The following is a 24,838-nucleotide window of genomic DNA, read 5'->3' on the forward strand; positions in this document are numbered from 1 at the left end:
ACATCATTTTTATAGAAATTCACTAGAAATAAAATTGTCCATAAAAAATGAAGAGTTGGTTTTTTAGATAGATACTGTCAAATTCCTTCTAGAATACCGTATGTCAGTCATCAGGGTCACTGTTTCCCTTGGCAAAATGTGTCACATTGCAGATAACAATAATAATAAAACACTAAATAAATGTTCAGTGGTTGAAATGCGAGACATGGCCTAGCAAATCCAATGCATTAAAAAAAAAATAAACACAAGACAATGTTGTTGTTTTATAAAACTGACATTGTGAAGACGAGAACATTTTATTAAATGGGTCTGTACTTCTTCTGAAGCACTAAGCACTAATACATTTTTTTCCAACATATGGACTTTTTTATTGTAAAAGAGAAAAGCAGTAACACCACCACCAGGCCAGGAAATAGCAACTACCATCCTTCCTGAGTCCTTTGGCATGATCCTAGGGAATCTAGGCACCTGGAGCCCTGCAGACACGGGGAGAGACAAGATCATGCCCACTTCTGGATGCTCACCGGATCGTGTACTTGTCCCATTTCTTCTCTGGGTCATAGGGCTCCCAGCGGCTGGCAGGAAAGATGTGCTTGTTCTTCTCATACCAGCTCCTCAGTACCACTTTGCCTGCGTGTGACTCATCCTTCTCTACAGTGGCATCACTGAGCAGTCGAACATCATCATGCACATCAAAGCTGAAGAGCGGCCCACTTTTCCCTCGTGCCTTAGTGACAATGAAGTCATAGAAGCTGTGATGATGGGGGATGATCAAATCCTCCTTGATGTACATGAGCTGCTCCACCCCTGCTGACCTGAGCTCGGTGAAGTCTTTGCGCAGGATCTCAAGCGCTTTCTGCAGGAACTGCTGCACCGTGCTGCCCTTTTTCATCTTAACTGTGCGCCGGTGCCCGGAGCCATCCCAGTAACTAAACGTGATTTCAATCTCTTCACTCTTGATTTTCTCTTGTTTGGCTTCCCACTCCTGACGCAGCTCTTCCCGAAGCCTATTCTCCTCCTCCTCCCGGTCCCGGTCAGGTAAGAAGCTTGTGTCCACATCAGGGTTCTTCCCCAATTTCTTTTTCTTTGTGGTGACCTCTTCCCTTTCCAGTTGCTCCTCATACATGGCCACCTCATCCTCCTCTTCACCTCCCTCTTCTTCCTCCAAGGTGAAGGACAGGCTAGAGATCTTCCGCTTGGCCTCCTTCTTGAACTCCTTCTCTCTCAGCTTCTCTAGCTTCAGCTGTAGCTCCTTTGACTGCTCCTTTTTGGCCAGCTGCTTCTCTCGCTCCTTCACCAGTGCCTCCTGCTTGGCCTTCATGTCATTCAGGGTCACAAGGCCCACAGTACTGGACTTGAGCTCTGCTTCCACAGCATCATAGTGTGCCGAGAACTTCTTGTCGATGTTGGATTTCATTATGTTCTCCTCTGCAATCCTCTGCTTCATCTGCTCCATTTGTTCACGCTGCTTCTCCCTCTTCTTCATCAGGTGCATGGCCCGGCCTGCCTCGCTTGCGGCACCCTTGTACTGAGCCATGGTAGCGGTGGCGGCAGCGGGACGACAGCGACGACCTTGGGGGAGTCCTGACGGCTACGGCGACGGCCACACTAACACATTTTATGCATAATGCGTCCAATGTAGCTCCAAGGCACCTTTCAAAATGACTAATCAAAAGGCTGTACACCCAACTTAAAACAAACAACAACTCACTAATAATGCAAGTGTTTTAAAGGCCCCCAACTACCACAGGAAGAACATTTCCCAGGTATCTTTTAAGCCTGCCATTTTTCTCAAACACCCCCAAGATGGTTTGCATGCACCACCTTAGTCTACAGAAATTCTGATTTGGCAGATCTGTCTGCAGAGGCTGCTGTCCTTTTGAAGGAGCACTAGATTATTCTAATGCACTCTGGAGTTAGGGCCAGTGCATCTAAGGAAGTTTGGCTTTTGCTTTTAAGATTATGTGTGTGAGTGCTCTGCCCGCCTGTACAAAATGTGTGCGTCTTGAGCGCTGGACAGCTACGGAGGTCAGGATAGGGCGTCGGGATGCCCTGGGACCTCAGCCTCGAACAGTTGTGAGCGCCCGGAACCGAACCCGCTCCCACGCCCTCATTCTATCTGTCCTTTACAAAGACCCCTTCAACAAAGTATACGCACTTGGGGTGAGGCGGGCGGCACCGTCGATGGCATCTCCGCTCGAGCAGGAGAGGCTTGAAGACGCGAGCCCGCGAGCGCCTCCTGCCGGCTTTCAGGAAGCTCGTCCTGGGAGAGGCCCGGAACCACCCACTGCGACTGCGCTCTGAGCGGCCGAGGGGGAGGCAGCCGGGAAACGCACTCCCGGAACGGAAGCGGAAGTGATGTTGCGCTAGCCTCGAGCGCTCCGTCCGCAGTGACCACCCTTCCTTCTCTGGGCTCGGCCGGAAGCGGAAGTTGCTGAAGGGTGGTGGGAGGGGGGTGGAGTTGCCCCAGAAGTCTCAGGTTACGTTCCCGCTCGCGTTGGAGTTCCAGCCGCGGCTTCCTGAGCAGGTAAAGCGGGGCTCGGCGATCGCGCGCGGCCCGAGACGCGAGGTCCACGGTCCCGGGAGTTCCGGGGGTCCCGGCCCGCCCCTTCCCTTTTCCCTGTGTCCCCGCAGACCTCCGCCATGGGCAACACTAGCAGCGAGCGCGCCGCGTTGGAGCGGCAGGGCGGCCACAAGACGCCGCGGAGGGACAGCTCTGGGGGCTCCAAGGATGGGGACAGGCCCAAGATCCTGATGGACAGCCCCGAAGACGCGGACATCTTCCACTCCGAGGAAATCAAGGTGCTGAGTCGAGGGGCATCCGAGCCCTCTTGTCTCTGGTTGAGGGGAGGGCCCCTTTGCTGTGTTCCCGCCACATTCCCAACTTCACACCTGGACGGAGCTGGCCCTGTCACAGCCCTCTTCGCTGTCCGGGAACCTGTGCCTAATTACCCATAGTAGAGTCACCCTGGATTTCGTTGAACATCATTAAGGAGAAATCAGCTCTGGGACCGAGTTTCAGGTTCTTAATTAACTAAGAGTCGAGCTAGCTGTAATTGAGCACCAGTGTCTACTTTTCTCTTAGGTGTAATTAATTGATTGCGCGGCTTCACGGTCCTTTTTCTCGATTTCAGTCCGACGCACTTTTGCACAAGTTGGGTTGGGAGTTCTAGAGTTTGTTTTGGAGGCAAAACAGGAGCACATATGTTAAGCCGAAAATGAAGTTGACTAGCTGACCGCCGGAGGTGTTTGGTTCTGGCCCACCTTGCTTACTTTATTTTAGAGCTGGCAATTCCACTTGAGGTCAGTGGCCGCGAGAGTCACTGAACGGCAGCCAATAGCTAACTACTCCACTTCTCTCCTGCTTTTACTGAAACAGTGACTTGGACTTTACGCAGACCAAAACAAACAATTTTTGCAGGTCAAGCTGAAAGTTCCTGCTTGAGCCGCAGTCTCTTAACAATAGTAATGTGGCCAGTGCTTCCGGCTACAGGGCCCACTCCAAGGGCATTCGGTGATTCTTGGAGGAAACGCTAATTCCTTAAGAACAGACTGCATTTAGGAAGGTTGACTCTTGTGTCTTGTTGCCCACTCCACATTACTTAAACAGACTAATTGCCTGGCCACTAGCTCTGCTTTTACTCATCACCCCTGGACTGGCTGTAGTTTCTCTTTAAAGAGCCTGCTTTGATGGAACTGTGCCTTGTGATTGGAACATGTTTTCTGAGCTTGCAGCATTAGGGGAAAGGTGTGTGCAGCGATCCTTGGAGTGCTGTTTCTCAGCTGAGTTAAGATTGTCCCCACCCCTAGAAGTAATTTTGACCCAAGGCTATGTAAAGGAAGTAAGACGTATTTGTTGTCGCAGGTGCATATTCACCATGCCCTCCGCTCTCTGCAGTGAGCTGAATAAACTTACTTTTCTTTTTAGAAAGAAATGGGTGTTGTTGCTGTTCTCTATAGGATCACTGAGGAGGGATTTAAGTGACATCCCTTCTCATGTCATAGGTAGTAACTGGCTGCTAGATCAAGTCAGAAATTCTTCCTGTAACCCCAGTTCAGTATTGTGCTACAGTTAGTTATCTTCTAAAACAATGGTTATCCAACTTTGGGGGTCTCATAACAGATATCCTACATATCAGATGTTTACATCATGGCTACAACGGTAGCAAAATTAGTTATGAAGTAGCAACTAAATGATTTTATGGTTGGGGGGGTCACCATAACATGAGGACCTGCATGAAAGGTGCGCAGCATTAGGAAGGTTGAGAACCACTGCTCTAAAGCAGTTCTGGTTTGTTAATGTCTAGCTCAGATCTAAAGACTGCAGGCAGCTGTTAGATAAGAGCAGATTGGTATCTGGCGTGGAGGTAATAGAAGCTTGCTGGGCTCCCTTCAGGGCTTTCTCCCATCCTAGAAATCCGGTCTTCTGACTGAAGAATAGAAAAGATCCTTACACACCTGTGTTTCACCCCAGGGTTGGATGTGCACTGTTCTCTCTGGCTGGAGAAAGTTAGATACAGTCTAACTTTACCTCACTGGATAGTATCATTTGCCATAATGAAGGGAACAGTCTTTTTTATTTGTCTGTTTCTCCTCTGTGCTTAGTACTTGGTGAATAGCTGCCAGTTTAAACAGCTCTGAGATCATCCCTTATAAATTCTTACATACACCAAAGCCTGCTTAATGGAGGGAAATCCCGAGTGTTAAACTCACCTTGGACTCATGGCAGTCTTCCTCCAAGCAGGCCTTATTAGCTTCCTCTAGACTTTTTGTGACGTCTAACTGCAGTAATAGTAGCTGATGAGTCAACGCTGTGTCAGACTATCTGAGTCTTCAAACACTGACAGAAGTGGTTATTTTTGTTATCTCTGGTTTGCAGGAGACGCAGGTAGTAGTAAGTGGCAAGCGCTGCCTGATTAGATTGTTGTCACTCTTAAGTTAACCGTCTAGTGTGGGGACCTCACTGGTGGCTGTCTGCTTCTTAGGCTCCAGAGAAGGAGGAGTTCCTGGCCTGGCAGCACGATCTTGAAGTGAATGATAAAGCTCCTGCCCAGGCTCGGCCGACCGTATTTCGATGGACAGGGGGTGGAAAGGAGGTGTACTTGTCTGGGTCCTTCAATAACTGGAGCAAACTTCCCCTCACGAGAAGGTAATGGCAGGAGACACATTCTCTTGTTTTAGCTGTGGGTATATTCTGGTTTTTAAAAGATCTCTGTGGGTGAATAGCATAAAGGGCATTTTTGTAAGATAGATGCTGCTTAACGAATTACAGAGTTCCGATGTCAAGCCCTAGAAGGCACTGTCTTTCACTGCACATGTTTTAGAAGAAAGCACTAAGTGAACCGTACTTCTGTGCCGTACTCCAGTACTCGCTCCACATTTCCTCTGAGAAAGTAGTTCTGGTCCTGGAGAGAGTGCTGGGCTGGGAGCCTTAAAGCATGGATCCGAGCCTCTACCTACACTGGGCAGTCCCTTCTGTGAGGGACCACATGATCTCGAGGTCCACGGGCTAGTCGACTCCCAGTGTGTTACTTTTGGAAGGGACATGCTCTGAAGACATCCTTAGCAAAGAGAAAAGTGAGATGCTTTATCAAAAGCCCTGGTGTGGACTCCTGTCTCCACACCTTCACTGGTGACCACTTCTGATAAATGGAGAGAGAAACTGCCCTGCTATACCAGGCCTGACTGTTGTCAGTCCATCTGTGTTTCCAGGGCTAAAACTGAGGTGCAGGGGAACCACTGGGCGCAGTAGCCATAAGTTAATTCAAGTCAGGCAAAGAAACAACTGCATGGAGAAGGCTCAAGGGTTGCCGGGAGTTAGACAAGTCTGTATAGACAGTGCTTGTGTGCTCTGTCACTCTGACCCCTTCCTCATAAGGACTGACAAACTGCCAAAAAGGGGACCTAGGCAGCTTGTGCATGCCATTGTTGTCGCCCTCCTTTGCATTCAGGCTGCCAGATGGTATTTTGCATGCAGACTTAAAAGGCATGAATTTGTTGGAAAAGCCATTTGTTGACCTTTCAGTGTTAGGATTCTAGTTACTAGCATCTGAGCAAGGTGAGTTTTCCTTTTTCCAGACGCTCTTGCCTGCTGTCCTGATAAATGGCTTTCCTAGCTTAGACCATGACCGTGAATTGTCTGAATTGTTGACATGTTTGCTGTCCTTCAGCTGAACTCTTAGTCGTAGCTGGAGCCAGAGGGCAGCCCACCCAGTTAAAACACTGCTTCCTTTCTTTCTGCAGCCAGAATAACTTTGTAGCCATCCTGGATCTTCCTGAAGGAGAGCATCAGTACAAGTTCTTTGTGGATGGCCAGTGGACCCACGATCCTTCTGAGGTACTCTGCCTGGAGCCCTCAGCCCTCTGGGTACTGGCACAGCCAACACCAATCACTTTCATTTAACTTGCTGTCGGGTCCCTCTTCCCTGTGTGTGACTCTGAGCTAGATAGCACCAGTTGCCAGGCCGTTGGTATAATTGACCAAGAGTAGCTAGCCAGGCAGTGAGACCTTCCAGTCAGGAATTCTAGTCCTCTAAAGAACTCCGCAGACCTTCCCTGTTATGATTTCTGCCTGTCTATCTCTTCCCAGCCAATAGTAACCAGCCAGCTTGGCACAGTTAACAACATCATTCAAGTGAAGAAAACTGACTTTGAAGTATTTGATGCTTTAATGGTGGATTCCCAAAAGTGCTCCGATGTATCTGGTATGAACAGCTACTTTATCCACGTGTGTGCAGGCTGGGGCTATGTGGCCTGGACATACTCTGTTTCTCTTGCCTCTCACACTTGAGCAAAAGCTGCCCAGCCAGGTGGACAGCTGTAGCTTTCTGGGCCACAGCAGTTCATTCCTAATTCCTTCAGCTCTGGTTGTTGGAGTTCAACCCCAAAGAGGCCATAAGTCACTGCCTTGTCTTGTTGGGTACCCTGCAGTGCCTCTTGGTCATAGAGACAGAACTAAACTTGATGTTATGCCACAGGCGGGGCTGAAGAGGCCCTAGAGGATACGTTGAGTCAGTAATGAACCAGTGCCAGGGAAACAGCCAGCTCACTTCCCACTAGTGCTGCCTGGAGAATTGCAGGCTGACAGGTGATAAACGACACCTCAGTGACCTTGGCCGTCACTGTGCCGTCCATTAGCACTCTGTCAGGCTTCCTAATGGAAGTGGTTCCCTACAGAAAACAGGCTATATAGCACAACTTTCTTTTCTGGAAACCTGTTCTATTCATTCCTGGTAAATAAGAGTCTTCAAACCACGGAGCTTTTGGTGACCTGCCTTCCACCCACACTACATAGGAAAAAACTATTTGGACCATCACAGGGTCAGTTCAGGAGAAATCTTGGTGTGAACTGTACTTTCCCTTCTTATATGCAGGGGCTGCTTCCTGGGTCCCGAGGGAGACAGTAAAAGGAGTCCTCCGCAGCGTGTCCAACCATCTGAGAATGGCTTCCATTCAGTTTGCTGAGGAATTTTCCATTGTCACCTCAGTGGGCCTAGAGGTTCTGCCTCTGGGATCTCTCACTGTTTCCAGTTCTGATGTCATAGCTGTACACTGACTAGCGGGCTTGGCTAACTGTGGCTGTGTCCAGGTTGTGGATCTGGGCTGAGAAATCCAAATTACTGGGATTGCTGGCCGTCCTTAAATGACTGCTTACGTGTTTTCGAATAGGCAAAGGCGTGGCATGGAGGCAGTGCACTTACCCCTCCCACTGGCTGACATAGAACTTCATGCTATACACCAACGCCTTTAGTCAAAGTTCTGGTTGATCACCTGAGGCAGAGTGTACCCCTCACTGCTGCTGAGCCAGCTCCAGCTCTAGACTTCCCGTTTAGGTAGTCAAGTGGCTTGTTTATTCCTTATAGCTCAGTTTTCTGAATTTAATGCTTTTCTAAGTTTTTCTGCTGAGGTATGGTTGGATCATGTGAAGGGAGCCTGACCTAGAAAATGATGTTGAGAAAATTGGCGGTTTTGGTCCAGCTTACAGATCAGGTGGCCAGAACCCATCCTGATGTTCGAATAACAGCTCAGTACCATCAGCCAGCCAGATGTCATGATTTGAGCTGCTTCTGTTATATGAGATTCTGCACTTCTAGAGTTCTTACTGTGTCTAAAGACACTCAGACCCGGAGTGTAGAACCAAAGGGCCTTTACACTTAGGTTTATTATTATTTTTAATGTTGGTACCCCATTAAACCTTTATTCTGCCTGGTAGAGCTTATAACTTAGGCTGGGCCACTTAATCCCCACTAGCAGTCTTGAACTTGTGGCATTTGCCAAATCGAGCCTGAAGTAGGAAGGAAGCTTTATTCTGGTGATGAGAGAGGTCAGGGCATTAGGAATTCCTTGTTAGTGTGGCCCAGATACTGGCTTTACCACAGCTGCTCTCTGACTGGAACGTCTCTGCACCAGTGATGCTTATTCTGAGCACCCACATTCCAAAGGCATTTCTAATCCCTCTGTTTTTCCTCTTTGGAGCCTGAATGTCTTTAAAGAATATACAGATCTCTATTGAGGGAACAAAGACAGAAAGCTAATGATGATACTGTGACCCCCTTAGAGCTTGTGGTCTCAGAGTGTCTTGTCATCTTCTCCCAACAGAGCTGTCCAGTTCCCCGCCAGGACCCTACCATCAGGAACCGTACATCTCTAAACCAGAAGAGCGGTTCAAAGCCCCGCCCATCCTCCCTCCACACCTGCTGCAGGTCATCCTGAATAAGGACACGGGCATTTCTGTGAGTACTCCCATCCAGGTCTCCTCTCTGCCTGCTTCTTACAATGCAGAGGTGAGCAGGCGTGTCTTCCAGTGTTGGGAACTGTCATGGTCCAGGCTGACCTTCATGCCACCCCTTCTTGATCAGCTAGATCTTGGAATTCCTACTGCAGCAATAACATCTTAGAACCTGATTTTAATTACTAAGCTGCTTTTGGAAACATTGATGTGCTATCTGCCGTGGCAGCAAGTGTAAAGGCAAGTGATGCCCTTAAGATGACAGCCAAGTGCGGTGACACACGCCTGTAATCCCAGCACTCTGGTAGTCAAAGGCAGGCGGATCCCTGTGAGTTTGAGGCCAAGCCTGGTCTACAAAGTGAGTCCAAGATAGCCAAGGCTACACAGAGAAACCCTGTCTCAAAAAAACAAACAACAAAACAAGTATACTAACAAAAAAAGAACATTTCTCCTATGAATACAGTGGAGGAGAAAGACTAGAAAATTAGGCTTAAAAAAAAAGATGACCGACCCCCCCTCCCCTCAGGATGCCTACATTAGTCCATGCTCACCCTCATGACCTAATTCATCACCAGTTATGACCTATGCCCCAACACTGGGGATTAAGTTCCCAGTACATGAGCATTAGGGACAGAGTCACACCGAAGCTGAAGAGTGCCCACCCAGTAGAGCCCACATGTTGGTGTGCTGACTGTGTCTGTGTTGAGGATTCTCTAGAGTAGCGTTAGTGTCTGTTACTCCATCTCAGAAGACTTAGATTTCTCAAGGCACCAGACGCCCCTCTGTGCCAAGGTCCAAGCCCAGACAGCGGCTGGTATGGTCATTCCTGTGTATCCAGGAAGCCATGGTAAGGAACAGCCAGCTTCAGACCCCACTGGCTGGCCATGTGCCCGGCATTAAGTTGGCAGTACCTCAAACAGGTAGCCAGTGAAGAACTGTGAGGACCCTTAGCCACTGTCCTAAAAGATTCTGGGGAAGCTGCTCTCCTCCCTTCTAAAGAAGTTCAGAGGTTGGAAGACACTCAGTACCGTCCTTCATGAGGCAGGTGCCCCTCCTGCAAAGGGAGCCATTACCAGAGAAAGGCCTGGAACATGGATGCAGGGGAGCCTGCACTGGGACCTGTCTGTCAGAGGCAGCCCTGGGCTCTAGCAGACCTTGTTTCAGTTAAGGAAGTGCTTTCCATAGTCTTACTTAAGCTCCACAGTGAAGAGACTAGGGCACCAAGATGTATGTAGAGTGGCATCCCAATGAGAGGTCAGAGTCCACTGTCTTGGAGGTTCTAAGAACCCTCACTCACTGTTAACTGTGCTCAGCCTGCTTGTGCAGTACCTCTCACAGTTGGTTCTTGTGTCCGGTACAAATTTTGTTCCATTTGACTAGTATCTTCCCCATAACTACCATTCCATTTCTCCTATCCTACTTTTTAAGGATTTTGCATATTTTTATATGGTTTTGTCTAACTGTGCCTGGCTCATTTAATGTCCATGAAATTCCGTATTCTTGCAAATGACAGAATTTCCTTCCTTTTTAAGACTGAGCCACATACTATCGTTACACTTTTTTTTCCTATTCTTGTGGTAAAATATTTGACAAAAGCAATTTAAGGGACAAGGGTATACTTAGGCTCAGAATTCCAGGTTCTGGTCCATCCTGCCAGGGAAAACAGCAGCTGGAGTTTGAAAGAGGTGACCTCATAGCATCCATAATCCTCTATCATAAATGCATACCTTCTGCCCACTTCCCGTATATAGTACAGTGTCCCACTAGGGAATGTTGTTGGGCTGACAGTTAACACAGGCCATCACAGTTAACACAGGTGCATAGTACATACATAAATCTGCTTATCCATAGTCGGTTGTTCCATATCTTGGCTATTGTGAATAGTGCTGCAGTGATCAAGGGATTATCGATGTCTCTTCAGCATCCAGATTTCGTTCCCTTTGAATGTATTTATACATGTGTGCACATGGATTTACACACAGGCACATGGGTTGGGTGACTGAATCATATGCTGATTGTGTGTTTAACTTTAAGGATCATCCATAATGTTTTCTACAGACAATACTGATGTATGTGGTCATTAACAGTACAGAGTAGATTTTAAGTGTTTCTTCACCACACCTACATACAAATGGTGAATATGTTAGTGGTCTGGTGTAACCATTCCACACTGAACTTGCATATCCCAAACATGATGTGCTCAAAATATTAGATCAGAACTGTTATTTTGGAAGGCTCCAGCAGCCATTGGCTGAAGCAGCAGTCAGCTGAGGCAGGTAGGCTAGCACCTTGCTCTCTTAGCAGCTGTCCTGCTCACCCTGCCGAGCAAGCGCTCACTGGGAACTTGTGACAGGGTTGTTAGCCTCTGAGGTGTGAAGCCTAACAGCAGGACTGGTGCATGCTGGGAGGCACTGCCAAGGCAGAGCCAGGCTAGGACCTGACTTCCCAGCTCATCCAGCTCTGCTTCCCTTTCTCCCGATGAAATCGGCGTGTGCACTCGGGTGCTGCAGGTTGTCCCCAGCAGATCTTCCCAGACTCAAACTTAAGCACTACAAGGCGTCAGCATGCAGCTGTCTGCTCCTTAATCTGCTACACAGACCGGTCTCCTGTGTGTGGGAAGGCCAGCCAGCTTCATCTGGAAAGGCCTGCTTACATTCCCTAGAGTTCTTGGCCTCACCCTACCCTGTGGTCTCAGACGCCTGCTGGCAGCTGAGATCTCTAAGGCACTTCAGGACTGGGATTCCCAGAGTATTGAGGGACATGAATATGCCCTCCCCTTGAGGTAGAGATATCAGCCTCAAGCCACCAGACTGGTAGCTTGTGCTTGTATTTTCCTCATGTGAGTGCATTTTCTTCCAAAAGTTTGGAATGTGCAATGAAAAATCTCTAGCTGTCTGGCCTCTCAAAGGAAGGCAGTGTCCGTGTGTCCATTTCCTGAGTCGCCTGCTGTTACCTGCTGCTTTGTGTAGCTGTAGGGACTGGAGTTTACCATCAACTCTCAGGAGCATTTAGCATGCTGTTTGTATTGTGTTCGGCTTTGGTAGCCTGCTCTTCTCTGAAAGAGGATGGGGTGAGACCTGCCTTAATCAAAGTCAGGGTGAAAAGGACCTGTGACACTCTGCTGCATCCAGCTAGCACTAGGGATCTGCTCTTCTCACCTCACCTGTCTTGTCCACAAAGCCCTTACATGCCCTCCTTAGGTCAACCTGAGAGCCTGTCTCTTCCCCTTGGCTATCCTGACCATGCCATGAAATGAGAGGGAGAATCACCCCGACAGAAATCTTACCTGCTCACATACCCCTTGGTCCCCTCACAGTGTGACCCAGCGCTGCTTCCGGAGCCCAACCACGTCATGCTGAACCACCTCTATGCACTCTCTATCAAGGTATGACCTTCTCGCCTCAGAGCAGTTTCTGAGCATGTCCTCTGAGGACCCCTCACTCCAGGATGGCCTGGAGTACTGACAAGCAGAGCAGTTTTTGGGGGTCTGGTGGGCTTGGGCTCGGGCTCCAAAGGTGGGCCCAGGAGCTTGGGTTTCCCTTAGGCCCGTAGTGATTCTCATATTCCCTGAAGTCTTAGTCGCTGACCCTGTCCTGCGCTTGGTCATTTCCACCTTCTTAGGATGGAGTGATGGTGCTCAGCGCAACCCACCGGTACAAGAAAAAGTATGTCACCACTCTACTCTACAAGCCTATATGAGAAGCTAAGAGCCAGCCATGGACCACAGGGAAGGGACAGCAGGCAGCGCTGGGCTCTCCACGTGCATGCAGATCCTTACTTCATTGTCTGGACATTTCACCCCCACCCTAGTCCTCCTTGAAGGTTTGTCCAGGCATAGCCTCTCTAGAAGAGCCCAGAAACGGAGACGGGACGGCTGTGTTCAGTCCCAACACCACAGTGCACAAGGCTAGTGTGCTCCAAATATTGTTCCTCAACTGGCCAAAGATGTCTACAGCTGGAAAAACCTGGGGAGCAGGGACTAAATACACATACAAGTTCTTACTGTCTGCATCCGCAAGGCCGCTGGCCTGTCCCTGCTGAAGCCTGGCTGTGGAAGAAAGCAATATTCAGGCTTGCTTGTCCTTCTGAATCAAAGCAGTAGATTGTAGATTCTATGGAAATTGAGCTGTCTGATTTCCAGGTGCAGCTTTGCAACCGTTGCCCGACACTGTGTACTAAGATCTTTTTAACCAGAGTGGCTGACTGGCCATCCTACCTAAGGCAATAAGTCACCAGGATGAGACTATAGATCATGTGACTACACTCAGCAATAATTGCTTTCAAAACCCACTGCCATATTTGCCATTAAGTTGGATGATCCTGAGGCCTGACCACCATGGAAGGTTGCCCATTTGTTGTTTCAGTTGTCATAGTGACCATGTTACCATGACAGCTTGGTCAAAAGCACCTACCCTCCTTTTTCAGTTCCAGCAAGTGCTACACAGCTGGGGACCAGTGAGCCAAGATGTCACAGTGGTTGCTATTGCTTGTTCTGTAATAACTTGGAACCCTACAGCAGCCTGCTAGATTCCCAGCAGGAAGACATCCTTTGGATTAGCATGAATGAACCTATCTTAAACTCAGTTTGGTTTTCATGGTGATGCCACAGATGTGACCATTGGTACAGGTTCCTGTCACCTGTCAGCAGAAGTTACCAATTATACCGTTCTTGCCAGAGGTGGAAGCAAACTCTGGTGTATTTGGTTAACCTGAATTTTGGGTACCTTTTTGTTACTATTTTCACAACACAATTGCTGTCATCTTGATGTACAATAAAGCTTTGTAAAAATAAGTGGAGGAAGTTTTGATTCTATTCAGTTTTTTGGTTTGTTTGTTTGTTTAAGAAAGGATTAGACCTTCCAGGTTTATTTGGTGCTATCTTGTGGCACTTTGTAGTGAGTGGGCCAGACAGCTGCGAGTGCCCATTGGCTGCCACACCTGTGGGTGCCTCTGAGAACAAGGAAAAGAAAATGCCACATGTAAATTAGCCAGGTCTAGAGGCCCTGGCAAGGTGGCTCAGTTGGTAGGAGCACTAACTATCCAAGCGTGATAGCCTGAGTTCTGTTCTCTAGCATCCACATAAAAGTCCTGTGTGCCTATAGCCCCAGTGCTAGAGTGCAAAAGCAAGCAGATCCCAGAGCTCACTAGCCAGGTAGTCTAGTTCAAACATGAGTTTGAGTTTCAGTGAGAGCCTGCTAAGAGAGAAAGGGAGGGGTAGAAAAGGGCACCTGGCCATCCTGTGGCCTCCACCCACAAGGGGCTTCAAGTGCCATGGAAAACCAGTCCACCCTACGAGAGTCGCAGCCCCAGGAGCCTGGAAAACCTCATTTTCTCCAAGCAAAAGGAAGGCTACCCTGGTCCAGATGCCCACAGGCCCAGTGAGAGATCCCAGATCCAGGAGCAGTAAACCGCCTCAAAGAAATGGGAAAGGGCCAGGCTGTGGTGACTCAGCTTTAACCCTAGCACTTGGGAGGCAGAGGCAGATGGGTCTCTTGAGTTCGAGGCCAGCCTGGTCTGCATGAGAGCCATGGCTACACAGAGAAACCCTGTCTCAAAAAGCAAAGAAAAAAAACAGCTGTTGCCCAGCCCACAGAAGTACAGCAATTTGTGCTTTGTGTGCTGTGATCCAGGTCATGTTGGCCCTCTTAGATTTCTATCAATGAGGACTGGTTCCACAGAAATTATTAAAATGTCACGGTGTTGTCCGATCAATACAGTATCCTCAGGTGGGTTCTATCCCTGCTCCCATTATGAAATATCCAGACACTCAAGTAAGGGATAAAATAGTATAGTTATTTACATATAAGCTATACACATCTGTGCTTAATGAGTAATTTTATACAAATAGTTAAGCTATTTGGGAAATAAATAACAAATTCTTAGTAAACATTTCTAGTTTGGGTGGGTTGAATGAGTGGACACCAAGAGGACGCCATGTGTATCTCCTCTCTAGGCAGTCAACCTGAACAACCAAAGAACCATACATAAAAGCACTGAATCCAGAGGTCCCAGGCAAGGCCACTTCCTCCCCTTTGTCTCTACTTGTGTATACAGACATGAGGGAAGTTGACAGTGTTTTGAGACTAGCTGGACAATGTCAGCCTTTGGGTGCCATACCAGATGGAGATGAGGGAATTGTGTAAATCACATGGCTTCTAAGGATGTCCTCTCCATGAAAAACAAGAGAGGTTGGACTAGGCAAGATGACACCTGAGACTCCCTTACCTCACACTGGGAGCCATAGAATGGTGGATGGGTTGGGGCCACAAACAGGAAGTCCAGGTACTAGATGAGGAAACTATAGTGTAGCCATCAGCTCCTTAGGAAATCCTAGAAACCCATGAGATCAGAGACCACAGCATTTTAGAGAATAAGATTCTGTTTAATCCAGTATGAACATGAACACAATTCAAATTCAAGCTTATGCTGAGTTCTGGTCTCGTCAGCTGGGATAGTTTTTAAAGGTGCTGTTTAGTAAGTGGTTAGATCATGAGAGCCCCGCCCCACCCCTCATGAGAGATGAAGGCCCTACAACAGAGGCTACATGAAGCTTTGGCAAGCTTGCCTTTATGACTTCCACCATGTAAGGACAAAGCCTCCTTCTGTTCCTGTGGAGAATTCAGAAACAGAAGTGTCATCTTGGAAGCCAACAGCAGCCCTGGCCAGGCAACCATACCCTCAGCACCTTGTCTCAGATTCCCTAATCTCCAGGGCTGCAAGAAATACATTTGTTCTTTATAAGTTGCCCTGGCTCGGGTATTTTACTATAGCAGCACTACACAAAAATATCCACCCTTGTTTACAGACCGTCTGAACGACGTGATGAAGCCCCAAGTCTGGGTCAGTCATTGAGTAATCCTTCCAGTAAGTCTCCCAACACTTCTAACCATCAGATTAATAGACAAATAGAAACGTGAGCCTTCTGCTTTTTAACCTCGTATCTTCAAGGGAAAGCAAGGAAGTCATGAAGTCTCTAAAAGTCTAAAGTCTCTCACCTCAGTGCCTTGTAGAAATCACCCACAGGCTTGCTGGGAGCTGTATCTCAGTCCAAACCTTGGAGGAAACCCTACAGGCTGGAGCCCGATCTGTGGAGCCCCGCTACCATCTCTTTGGGATCCACAACAGTGGGACAGACGTTACTGTTGCCCCACCCCTATCCCAAAGGAAATTCATCTGTCCCGTCTGGAAATTCCACAGCCAGGGAGACCAAAAGACAGCTCAAGGTACACAGCCCGAGTCGGTTCTATTTTCCTATGTGCCTCAGGCATGCACAGTGTCGGTCACTTTCAAAGTCCTTTCCCCCACCTCTAGTAACCCCTTCTAGTCAACAGCTGTTACTCATTGACAGACCCACAGGAAAGCTATGACTACTGCTCCCAACCCCCTTTGCTTCAGGGAGACAGAATATGTGATTGGCCCCAGTCCTCATGCTTCAGACAGCATTAGCAGAACTTAAACCAGCAAGAAAAAGCTGACCAGAGAAGCCTCCGAGCAGACCAACTGGAGCACTACAAAGAAAGATCATTCTTAGTTACTGGGGATGAAGGCTTTCTCTGAATCAGGGAATATTTAGAGGCTGGTCCCTGGCCTTTCTACTCATTGGATACCATCAGAAACCCACACATGTGGCAACCAAAACTAACCCTAGCTACCACCAAGCATCCTGTGGAGGAAGTAGGGAAAATCATCCTGGCTGAGAGGCACTGAAAGGAGCCAATGTAACTTTGGTGGAAGCTCGGCTGCCTCACCCCTGCAGGGCCAGCCTCATCTCTTGCTGTGAGTCTTCAGAGTGTTCTAATCTAACCTATGGCAAAAGGAACTTTCTGCAGACAGACTAGTAAACAGATTATCTTTTTTTTTTTTTTTTTTTTTTGGCCCCAGGGCCCTAAGCTTTCATGGTCACACGACTTGGTATGCACTCAGTGCCCTGAGTCTAGAGAGAATTTAAGTTTTAAGTGCAACCTGACATGACTTCACACATAAACTCCGAGAGGCATCGGGAGGGCTGGGCCTCATTTTATAGTGTGACTGAGTAATTTCATGGTTGTTTGGTAAATGTAGTTCCTTCGGGTCCAAAGGACCTCTCAGCGTGTTTCTTTTGGAACCAAACCCTGTTTACTCAGCTTTTAAGACATCCCCTAAGCTAGTAACTGAAACGGGTGGCTGATGGCTAATGGACATTTTTCTAATGTTTGGGAAGAAGTTGCAACACCTCACTTCCTCCTTTGTGAGTCGTTTTCTTTCTTGCAGTTACAAGGAACAAGCCTTTATAGCTCCTGTCAGAAGCCGGTCAGCTTTGACCCTCAAAGTCAACTTTTAACTACATCTTATTACCTTGTTATGTATGGGTCAGGGATTAAAAGCAAAAAGGTATGGACTGGGGTGGGGGGAGAAAACTGTTCTCCCGGACCAGTCCAGTTTACCTAAGTACAGAGTGGTGGTGACCTTTACCATGCCAGTAACTGCCAGGTCAGAGCAGGAAGCACTCACGTTTGAACTCCCTCCAAAGGGAAGTGCATAAGGTTGCCAGTGGCCTGGGCAAAATGGGATCAGAAAAATCTTGCTTTGACCTGTTTTCCCAGTTAGCTGCCTTACAGCTAATCTGCTCTAGACTAATCCCTTCTAAAGTAGCCTCGTTAACTGTTTAAGGAGCTTTCTACTTACCTGCCCTAAAAAATGACCTTAAGAACAGTTCACAGAAGCACTGACCAAACCAAGTGTCCCCCAACTCTTAATTCCAAGAGCTTCTGATCCGAGCCAATGGCCATGGCCCCCAGAGGAGCCTCCCTCAGAGCAGAAGTGCTGCCCAGTACGTCGGTGCTCACCTTGGCTGGGGCTTTTATGGTCTCTGACAAGAAAAGATGCCAAGGGGTCGAACAAACATTTTGAGATCATTGCTTTATTTCACTATTGTTCAACGACAAAGATCACTCCTCTCAAGGTGGATCTGGAATTGTCCGTACGTTCTCCTCGTTCTGAATAAAAAAGGTAATGAAGAAAAAGCCTGTACTTTTTTGGAGACCTAGAATCTTACTGATGCTAAGAAGCTTTTGACTGATTTCGGGTTTCGATTATTTCCTGCTGGCATCTCGGTGGTCACACAGAGAGCTCCCCACTCCAGCGGAGATGGCTGGCCACAACTACCACCGTTGAAAACAAAAGTTAAGTGTTGAAAAATGCACCTTTTACAATAAAAAAGTAGAAACCAATTCAATTTCCTTTTTTTTTTTTTTTTTTACGAATATAAAGTTTCTTGTAAATATGTACAGTCTTTTGAGCTAGCTCTATGTAGCGGGAAGCACTTCACGGATGAGACACGCAATATACACTGTCAGGGCTCAAGACGCCCATTTCTCATGGAGGTCCTAAATGAGATGCCAAGACTGAAGACCAGTTCTCAGTGACCATTCCAAATACTTGTGGACCAAGAGACAAAAACTTCAGCAAACAGCCAGTCAGATCTGCCCTGGGGGGTGGGGATGGGAACATGACCCCAAAGACTCCAAGCAACACATAAACACAGCAGCGGGACACTGGGTGTGGAGGGTCACAGGCGGTTCAAACGAGAAAGCACTTAGGTTAGAGACGAGCAGGAAGGAGCCGGCGTGTAGGCCAGGTCGTAATCTGGGTGGTGGACTGTGGACACGTGGGCTGGAAACACAGACACGGTCACCTGCTGCCGTGGGGACAGGTCTACCTTCAGCCTACCTAGGGTGTGCCTTAGTTGTTAAGGCTTGCCTAAGAGTCATGGAGAATCCAAAGCAGGAGAGGCCTCGTGGGAGATTAAAGGCAAAGATAAGGCCGCTAGTTAGCTTGCCAACTGCAAAGCCTCTAAGTTGGTTCTATCCAGTTACCAGGAATTCCAAACTCTAAAGAGGGTGGAGAGACTGGGGGGAGCCGCACTGCACCTAAGGGGGAATTCGCCAGCCCCAGAGGGCTGGCAGAGTTGAGCTGCGGCTTCTCTCCAATGTCCTGGCCTTAGGTCCAGCCCTAGGGAAAGGCTCATCTGGGAAGTCACAGTTTCATGGGGTCGAACCGTGCTGGGTTTTGTGTGAACACACAGTCATCCTTGAAGTCATCAGGGAACTTGAAGGAGAAAGGGGAAACTGAGGGAGAAGTGTGGTTTGCTGAAATCCTCCTCTGGTCGTAAGGCTTGAGCGTGTTTGTTTGTTTGTTTGTTTGTTTGTTTGTTTGTTCAGTGCTACAGATTTGCAGCCTGCTGGCCAGTTAGTTGACAAGTCATCAGAGGGCCTTGATTTGGTGGGGCGATGGGACGGCAGCAATACATTGGCAGAGTGACCCAGCCAGGTCAGGGGCAGCACATGCAGTGATCCGCCATGCAGAGCTCCGAGGTGGGGCTCCTCCCCATTCCAGGAGTGACCCTCAGGACAGGAGGTGGGTACCCCGGACCCAGGCCCAACCCCAAGGCCTATTAATGCTGGGCTTGGAGCAAGTCTATTGCGTGCTTTCCTGGCCAAAGCTACACGGAAAGCTGGGGAAGCAGGCTGGGTAGGTGATGCTGAGGGGTGGGAGAGGAGAGATCGATGAGGTCCCTTGGCCCCAGGTCACTGCCTCTGAGCCGAGGCCCGATTGACCTCCATACATTCTCAGCTGGTGGGAGGGGGAAGTTGTCAAGGCCATAAAAGGCAATGAGGACGGTAAACATTTGGCTACAGTGTCACCCTGGGTAAAACAGGGCAATCTATGAGGATGGACTGGAACAAGAATGAAGCTACATGAACACGGGAGGTTAGCCAACCAACGGGGGCTCTTCTATGCTACGTTTCAGTGGCAAAGACCTGATGGTGTGATCTAGCTAAAAACGGCTACAACAGGAAATACATCGCTATCCAAATCTACTTAGAATTCTGTTGTCTTTAAAAAAAAAAAAAAGAAGAAAAAAGAAAAGAAGGAAAAAGAAATCAAAACCAAAGAAAAATCAACCAACCCGAGGGTCTTAGAGTAGCAAGTAGAGTTCCAGCCACAGTTGGAGTCCGGGTTGGTTTCCTTTGATGGACAGGTTCAGGCTGGAGCTAAGTACAAAAGTCTGTGGACGCTGTGAAAGAGGAACAGTGCAGAGAGGATGGATGCAGGAAGGTGCCCTGCCCCCGGGGGGGGGAGGACACTGAGTGCTGGCAGCGCCTAAGAGCCTTGGCTATCTGCACCCCTTGGAGATGGGGGTATCTGTGCCAAGGACAGTCTGGACCCAGCTGTGCCGAACGCGGGCCGAGCAGACGGGCGCTGGGGTCCCCTGCAGCGGAGACCCAGCACGTGCGCGGTGCCTTCCTGCGGATTGAGATGAGGAGGTGTTTTCTGGTTGAGACTTATACTGAAGACTGGTCCCAGACCTAGAAACAAAAGGGAGAGGAGGGGTTTTAGCATGCAAAGCCAGACACCAACGGTCCCTGCGGTCCCTGCGTAAGGCGAGCAGGACTCTACAGTGCCTGTGCTTCCTGCAGCAGGAGACAGGGATGCCACATAGAACAATCTAACGGAGCCCTCCGGGCATGGGGTCAGGAAGGAAGCAAGTCACTGAAAAAACCCCAAATCAAATTTGCACGGTTACATGCATGCACACTCAAGTTTAATGGGGACGCGTTTCTTCTTTCTCTGCCAGAAGGCCTGTAGTAGGCAGTAGCATCAGTAGGAGAGTGTCCCCAGGGGACAGAAAGGTGTCTAGAGCGGGCTCCAGAAACTAGATAGCCCACCAAGGAGGGTGGGACATCAGGATGTGAGTGCACACTCATGAGAGCTACCCATGTCATAGCTCCATCTACTGACTCAGACACGCTCCGAAGAATAACATGGTACTACTCCAGACAAAAAGCTCAGTCCTAGAAGGCAACAGTTACAAATGCCAGAGACAGTGTGTCTGCTTGCCTGTCTGTCTGCAAAAGTATAGAATGTTACTTGTATTTATAAGGGGACACACGTACTTACTTGTATGCACAGAATGGGTCTGGAAGCCACTGATACTGTCTCCAGGGCAGGGAACCACATACCCATTGGTAGCTGTCCCACCTTGAGGTGTGCACACAGACACACCCCCCTTAGACACACGTGTTGTCATTCGTGGAGGAAACCCCTTCACCAAGGCACATTTTCTTCCTAAGCTTTTACTCCCCACAAGCCTGAGCCGCAGAGACAGAGTCCTGCTTTTATAACGGCTGAGAGGCAGCTTCTGGCCGCATGGCAACTGTGCAGCCCTCACCTTGTTAACCTGGGACAGTGGGGTCCTCACGGCACCTGCAGGCAGCCGGCCCCTGCTGCTGTCTTCAAACAGTCTCCCTGGGGAGCGCTCTCTCCTTGTGCTGAGCATCCGGCCCGGGGACTTCTCGCGCTCCAGAGGCCGGCCCGGAGACTTGTCCCTGCGCAGCTCTGTCCGGCCCTCTCGGTCTCGGTAGCGGTGGGGTGTGCTTGGCTCTCGGGGGTGGCTGGGGCCTTCCGGGGGCGCCGGGCTGGAGGCCACACGTTTAGTGATGTGCTCATTGTATGTCGGTGGGCCTCGCTTGTTAGGGCTGCCGGGGCAAAGAGGGAGTCAGGGGACTGAGAAGTCACAGGCACAAAGCTGCAGTTTCCTTCTGCTCCGAGTGTCTGAGCATGCTCCTGCTCACCTCTGTTTGTTTGGCTTAACTTTTGAGACAACACCTCACTGTGTAGCTTCAGCTGTCCTAGAATACACCAGCCTAGGTTGGCTTCAAGGTCATGATCCTCCTGCCTCAGCTCCTACTACTCACTCTTTTCAGAAGAAGCTTAGACCCACGCATGAGGACCGAAGAGCCCCAGGCTTCCAGCTACAATGCCAGCTCCTACTTACTGCGTACTCACCATGTCCCCGTCGCAGCTAAGCCCTCTCTGCACTTTGCCTGTCTCGTAACAATACCAAATGGGAACCAGCTCTGAGTAAGCAGAGCGCACAGCCAAGGGCATGAAGGTGGAGAGGGATCCCAAGTGAGGTCAACCTAATATTTCCCAGAAGTGTCCTGTTAGGGACTGAGCCCATCCTAACTCAGAAATCAAAGGCCCGTCAAGACCCTTGGTGCTAGGGAACGTTTTGAGAAAGGCTGTCACTGTCAGGGGCCTGATCTGTAACGGCCCTGTGCCCAGTGTTTAGTCACCTCTCCCTGCAGGTGGTTTTCCAAGTTGTAGTGGCAACTGCTAGAGATGCTCAGAAGGCTCATATTTCCCACCATGGCAATAAGATGGCCTATAGGCACAGGGATGACGCCTTGTAAAATTAGGAAACCAAGCAGGGCAGACAGCAACAGTCTGGCTAGCTCAGAAAACCACGCTGGCCGAGAGATTAACCATTAACAACCTCTGATCCTCTTCTCCACTGAGAACACAAGGGCCCTTTCACCCTTTCTTCAGTGGTATGATACTAAAAATCGAAGCCAAGGCCTTGTGCATGCCACGCAAGCCATCTACCAAGGAGCTACAACCCTCTTCACCCAGTCCTGGGACACTGGGACCATTCGGTAGGATCAATCCAACCCTCAGCCCTGGCCTGGCCCTAACTAACTGTGGGGAGGAGGTGAGAAACAGGCCAGTTTGCGGAGGGGATCTTCTAAGTGGTTAGCTGGCTGTGAGCAGCTCCTGCTGTGGTCCCGCATGGGGACATGCAGCACTAACTGTGATTCAAATAAACGCTCTGAACACCAGCTCCACTTTATGTCTCAGGGCATTTAAGGTAAGGGAAGTGATTTCTACACCCTGAAATCAAGGTCTATACACACCTCCAGCTGCAGAGCTGCAGAGCTAGGAGACACAGGAGACGCATTACAACAGATAAATCTCAGGGAGAGAAACACACTAAGCCCATTTGTAATGAAGGAGAAATTGTGGACTATGTCCACAGGGAACCGTCAGAAAGGCTAGCAGAAGGGTGCTCTGTGCCCGGGGAAGCGGGGTGGCCTGGGGAAGGCCATTCAGCACATCAGCTTAGATGAATGAGAGGAAAAGGACATTCGAGGCCAAGCGGGCAGTCGTCCATCTCCATATCCATAATGGCCAATGAGCTACCATATCCATTTCCTGGCTTCTGAGGAGTTATGTTCCCTGCTCTGCTAAACACACCAGGAAAATCACAGCCAGCGAAGGCAGTCAGGGACTCTGACCCACTCCAGGCAGCCAGAAGCAAAAAGACCACTGAATAAGCAGAATTGTAGCTGGGAACTAATTGTAGGTGGGAGTGGGGCTTGCCTGGCACCCCCAGGGAAGCCAGCATGCCATTTCCTTCCCATTCACAGCAACGGGGACCCTTTCGAACAACAGAACAAGCCAGTTCTTACAGTGGGACCACATGGGGTCAGGAGCACGACACAAGGGCCTGGAGGAGACTACTCCCAACATTGGACCCCTTTCTGGCTTAACTTGGAAATGATACCATTCTAGAGACTTTAGGGGTGCACACTGGCCTGCTAGGCCATCACTCTGGAGATGGGATCAAACCAAAAGAGAGGCACTGGCACTGGCTTTTCAGCACATTCCCGTGATTAAAATCATAGTGTCGCTAAGATGCATTAAGGTACAGAAAAGTGTGCAGAGTACTCTGCCACATTCAGAACAGTGGACCCAAGACCACGTATCTCAGATACATCGACTCCTGCCCATCAGCAAGACAGACCCAGCTTGTCCCAGTATGGCGTCAGAATATTAAAGGCATATCTGTCTTTTGCAATACCTAAGGATTCTGGAACAGTTGGTGGTATTGATCTGACCACCCAATCATAGGCCCTTAGAGAATAAGCAAAGTGCCCCCTGCATTGCACTCCACAGGCTGATGTGGTGCCTGGCACTTGGCAGGAGATCCTCATAGATGCTTACAGGGCAAGCCAGTGAAATGGTCCCCTAATTCTTAGATCTCCAGGTTCCCAGTGTCTCAAACATGGCTGCAGCTCTGGTTCCTGTTCTTCGGGGCCAGGATGGGGCAACCAGCTTCTACATCCAGCTAATGGGGCTACAGGTAGGTACAGTCCCAGGGAAGCAAACTCAGCAAAACCTATCAGAATTACATTTTCTGTCACACATCCACTTGTTTTCTGGTTTGCAAAGGGGTAGAAGCTCCAGCAACAGGCCAGAGGCAACCCAGAGAGCTGCAGCTGGTTGTGATAGAGCATTTAAATACACTGAGGAACCGTACAGCCAAGCACAGGGAGTCTATGCGGCATGAATGGAGGAGGAAGCTACTTCCTGCATTGCCCTGAGGCCATCCCCAAGACATTAAGGTGTAGGGGAGCTTGCCCAGCGCACTTTCCCATCCGTCAGAAGGAAGAGGGAGGAAGCTGGAAAGGAGGAGCAAGAACCTCTGAATACCATGAGAGCAAACAGCAGCCTCACAAAGATGGTCAAAACTGACCTTGCATGACTCAGAACCAAGCTCGGTGCTTTGAGACCTTGTAAGGCAGCCTCAGATTTTTTTGTCAAGGTCCTGAACTGACTAAAACCACGCTGACCAAGGCTGGGGCAGGGTGACTCAGTGGCAGTGCCCTTGGCCAGTCTGCCAGGCCCAGGATTCAAGTCTCAGTGCTGCCAAAAACAAACAAACAAAACAAAAAAACCAAAAAGAACACATGCACACACACTCATGCATGCTGATCAAGTGGATTGCGAAACCAGCAGTATTTGTGCAAGAAAACCAAACCCTGTAAGGCTAAGTGACAGTTTAGCATGCCCTGTCCCCGTGCCTCTCCCCAGATGGATGCAGGGTTGAAGCCAGCGGACTTGTACCCAGACAGTCACTGAGAGAGATCTGTAGCCTGCAGTGTCTGGAAGGCACAGGTCAGGCTGAGGTGCCCAAAAGCCCATTTCCAAAAGAGGATCAATGTCTGGCCTAGAGCAGACACATGCACCTGAGGTTCCAGGACAAGAAAAGGCCCCACCTGGCAGCTGAAGGGTAGCCCTTGCTAAATGTGGACTGTAGAGGAAAAACTTCTCTTGGGGTGATACAAATGTTCTACACTTAAGATACTGGTGGAGATTGGATACACCTACAAAAATGGTCAGAGCACTGGACTGCACACTTTGGAGGGTCTGGTACAGTAGCTTTTGCAGTATGCAGTTGTGACCTAGAGGCTTCGAGGGTTCAGGCATGGAAAGTTACTCCCCACT

The 24,838-nt window shown here is 49.2% G+C and overlaps 3 protein-coding genes across 16 annotated transcripts in view; 1 reads left to right on the plus strand and 2 right to left on the minus strand.

Moving 5' to 3' along the window:
- Nucleotides 1–255: 255 nt before the first annotated feature.
- LOC110545567 (protein FAM50A-like) lies at nt 256–2,293 on the minus strand. Of its 2 annotated transcripts, none has more exons than XM_060382547.1 (2): nt 2,159–2,293; nt 256–1,653 (listed from the first exon to the last, which is right to left on the minus strand). In XM_060382547.1, the coding sequence occupies exon 2, from the start codon at nt 1,535–1,537 to the stop codon at nt 521–523; it is 1,017 nt and encodes a 338-aa protein (XP_060238530.1). In that variant the 5' UTR covers nt 1,538–1,653; nt 2,159–2,293; the 3' UTR covers nt 256–520. The 2 variants fall into 2 exon arrangements, with proteins under 2 accessions (XP_060238530.1, XP_060238531.1); XM_060382548.1 differs by having other exon boundaries at nt 256–1,665; nt 2,159–2,268.
- An 85-nt stretch (nt 2,294–2,378) lies between these two features.
- On the plus strand, nt 2,379–13,520 carry Prkab1 (protein kinase AMP-activated non-catalytic subunit beta 1). 3 transcript variants are annotated; one of them, XM_021631768.2, is made up of 8 exons: nt 2,391–2,527; nt 2,635–2,802; nt 4,986–5,149; nt 6,244–6,337; nt 6,590–6,704; nt 8,599–8,732; nt 12,045–12,113; nt 12,350–13,520. In XM_021631768.2, the coding sequence occupies exons 2-8, from the start codon at nt 2,644–2,646 to the stop codon at nt 12,425–12,427; spliced, it is 813 nt and encodes a 270-aa protein (XP_021487443.1). In that variant the 5' UTR covers nt 2,391–2,527; nt 2,635–2,643; the 3' UTR covers nt 12,428–13,520. The 3 variants fall into 3 exon arrangements, with proteins under 3 accessions (XP_021487444.1, XP_060238532.1, XP_021487443.1); XM_060382549.1 differs by lacking the exon at nt 12,350–13,520 and having other exon boundaries at nt 2,385–2,527; nt 11,929–12,068; XM_021631769.2 differs by lacking the exons at nt 8,599–8,732; nt 12,045–12,113; nt 12,350–13,520 and adding an exon at nt 7,374–7,643 and having other exon boundaries at nt 2,379–2,527.
- A 4,087-nt stretch (nt 13,521–17,607) lies between these two features.
- Cit (citron rho-interacting serine/threonine kinase) overlaps nt 17,608–24,838 on the minus strand; it is a 166,053-nt gene continuing 158,822 nt past the window's right edge. For all 11 annotated transcript variants that reach the window (XM_060382541.1, XM_060382543.1, XM_060382539.1 and 8 more), the window contains 2 exons: nt 20,940–21,246; nt 17,608–20,076 (listed from right to left, as the gene is read on the minus strand). In XM_060382541.1, the coding sequence (XP_060238524.1) occupies nt 20,053–20,076; nt 20,940–21,246 (331 nt within the window). In that variant the 3' untranslated portion in view covers nt 17,608–20,052. The remainder of the gene's footprint in view (nt 20,077–20,939; nt 21,247–24,838) is intronic.

The sequence above is a fragment of the Meriones unguiculatus genome, chromosome 4 (assembly GCF_030254825.1).
Source record: "Meriones unguiculatus strain TT.TT164.6M chromosome 4, Bangor_MerUng_6.1, whole genome shotgun sequence".
Lineage (NCBI taxonomy): Eukaryota > Metazoa > Chordata > Mammalia > Rodentia > Muridae > Meriones > Meriones unguiculatus.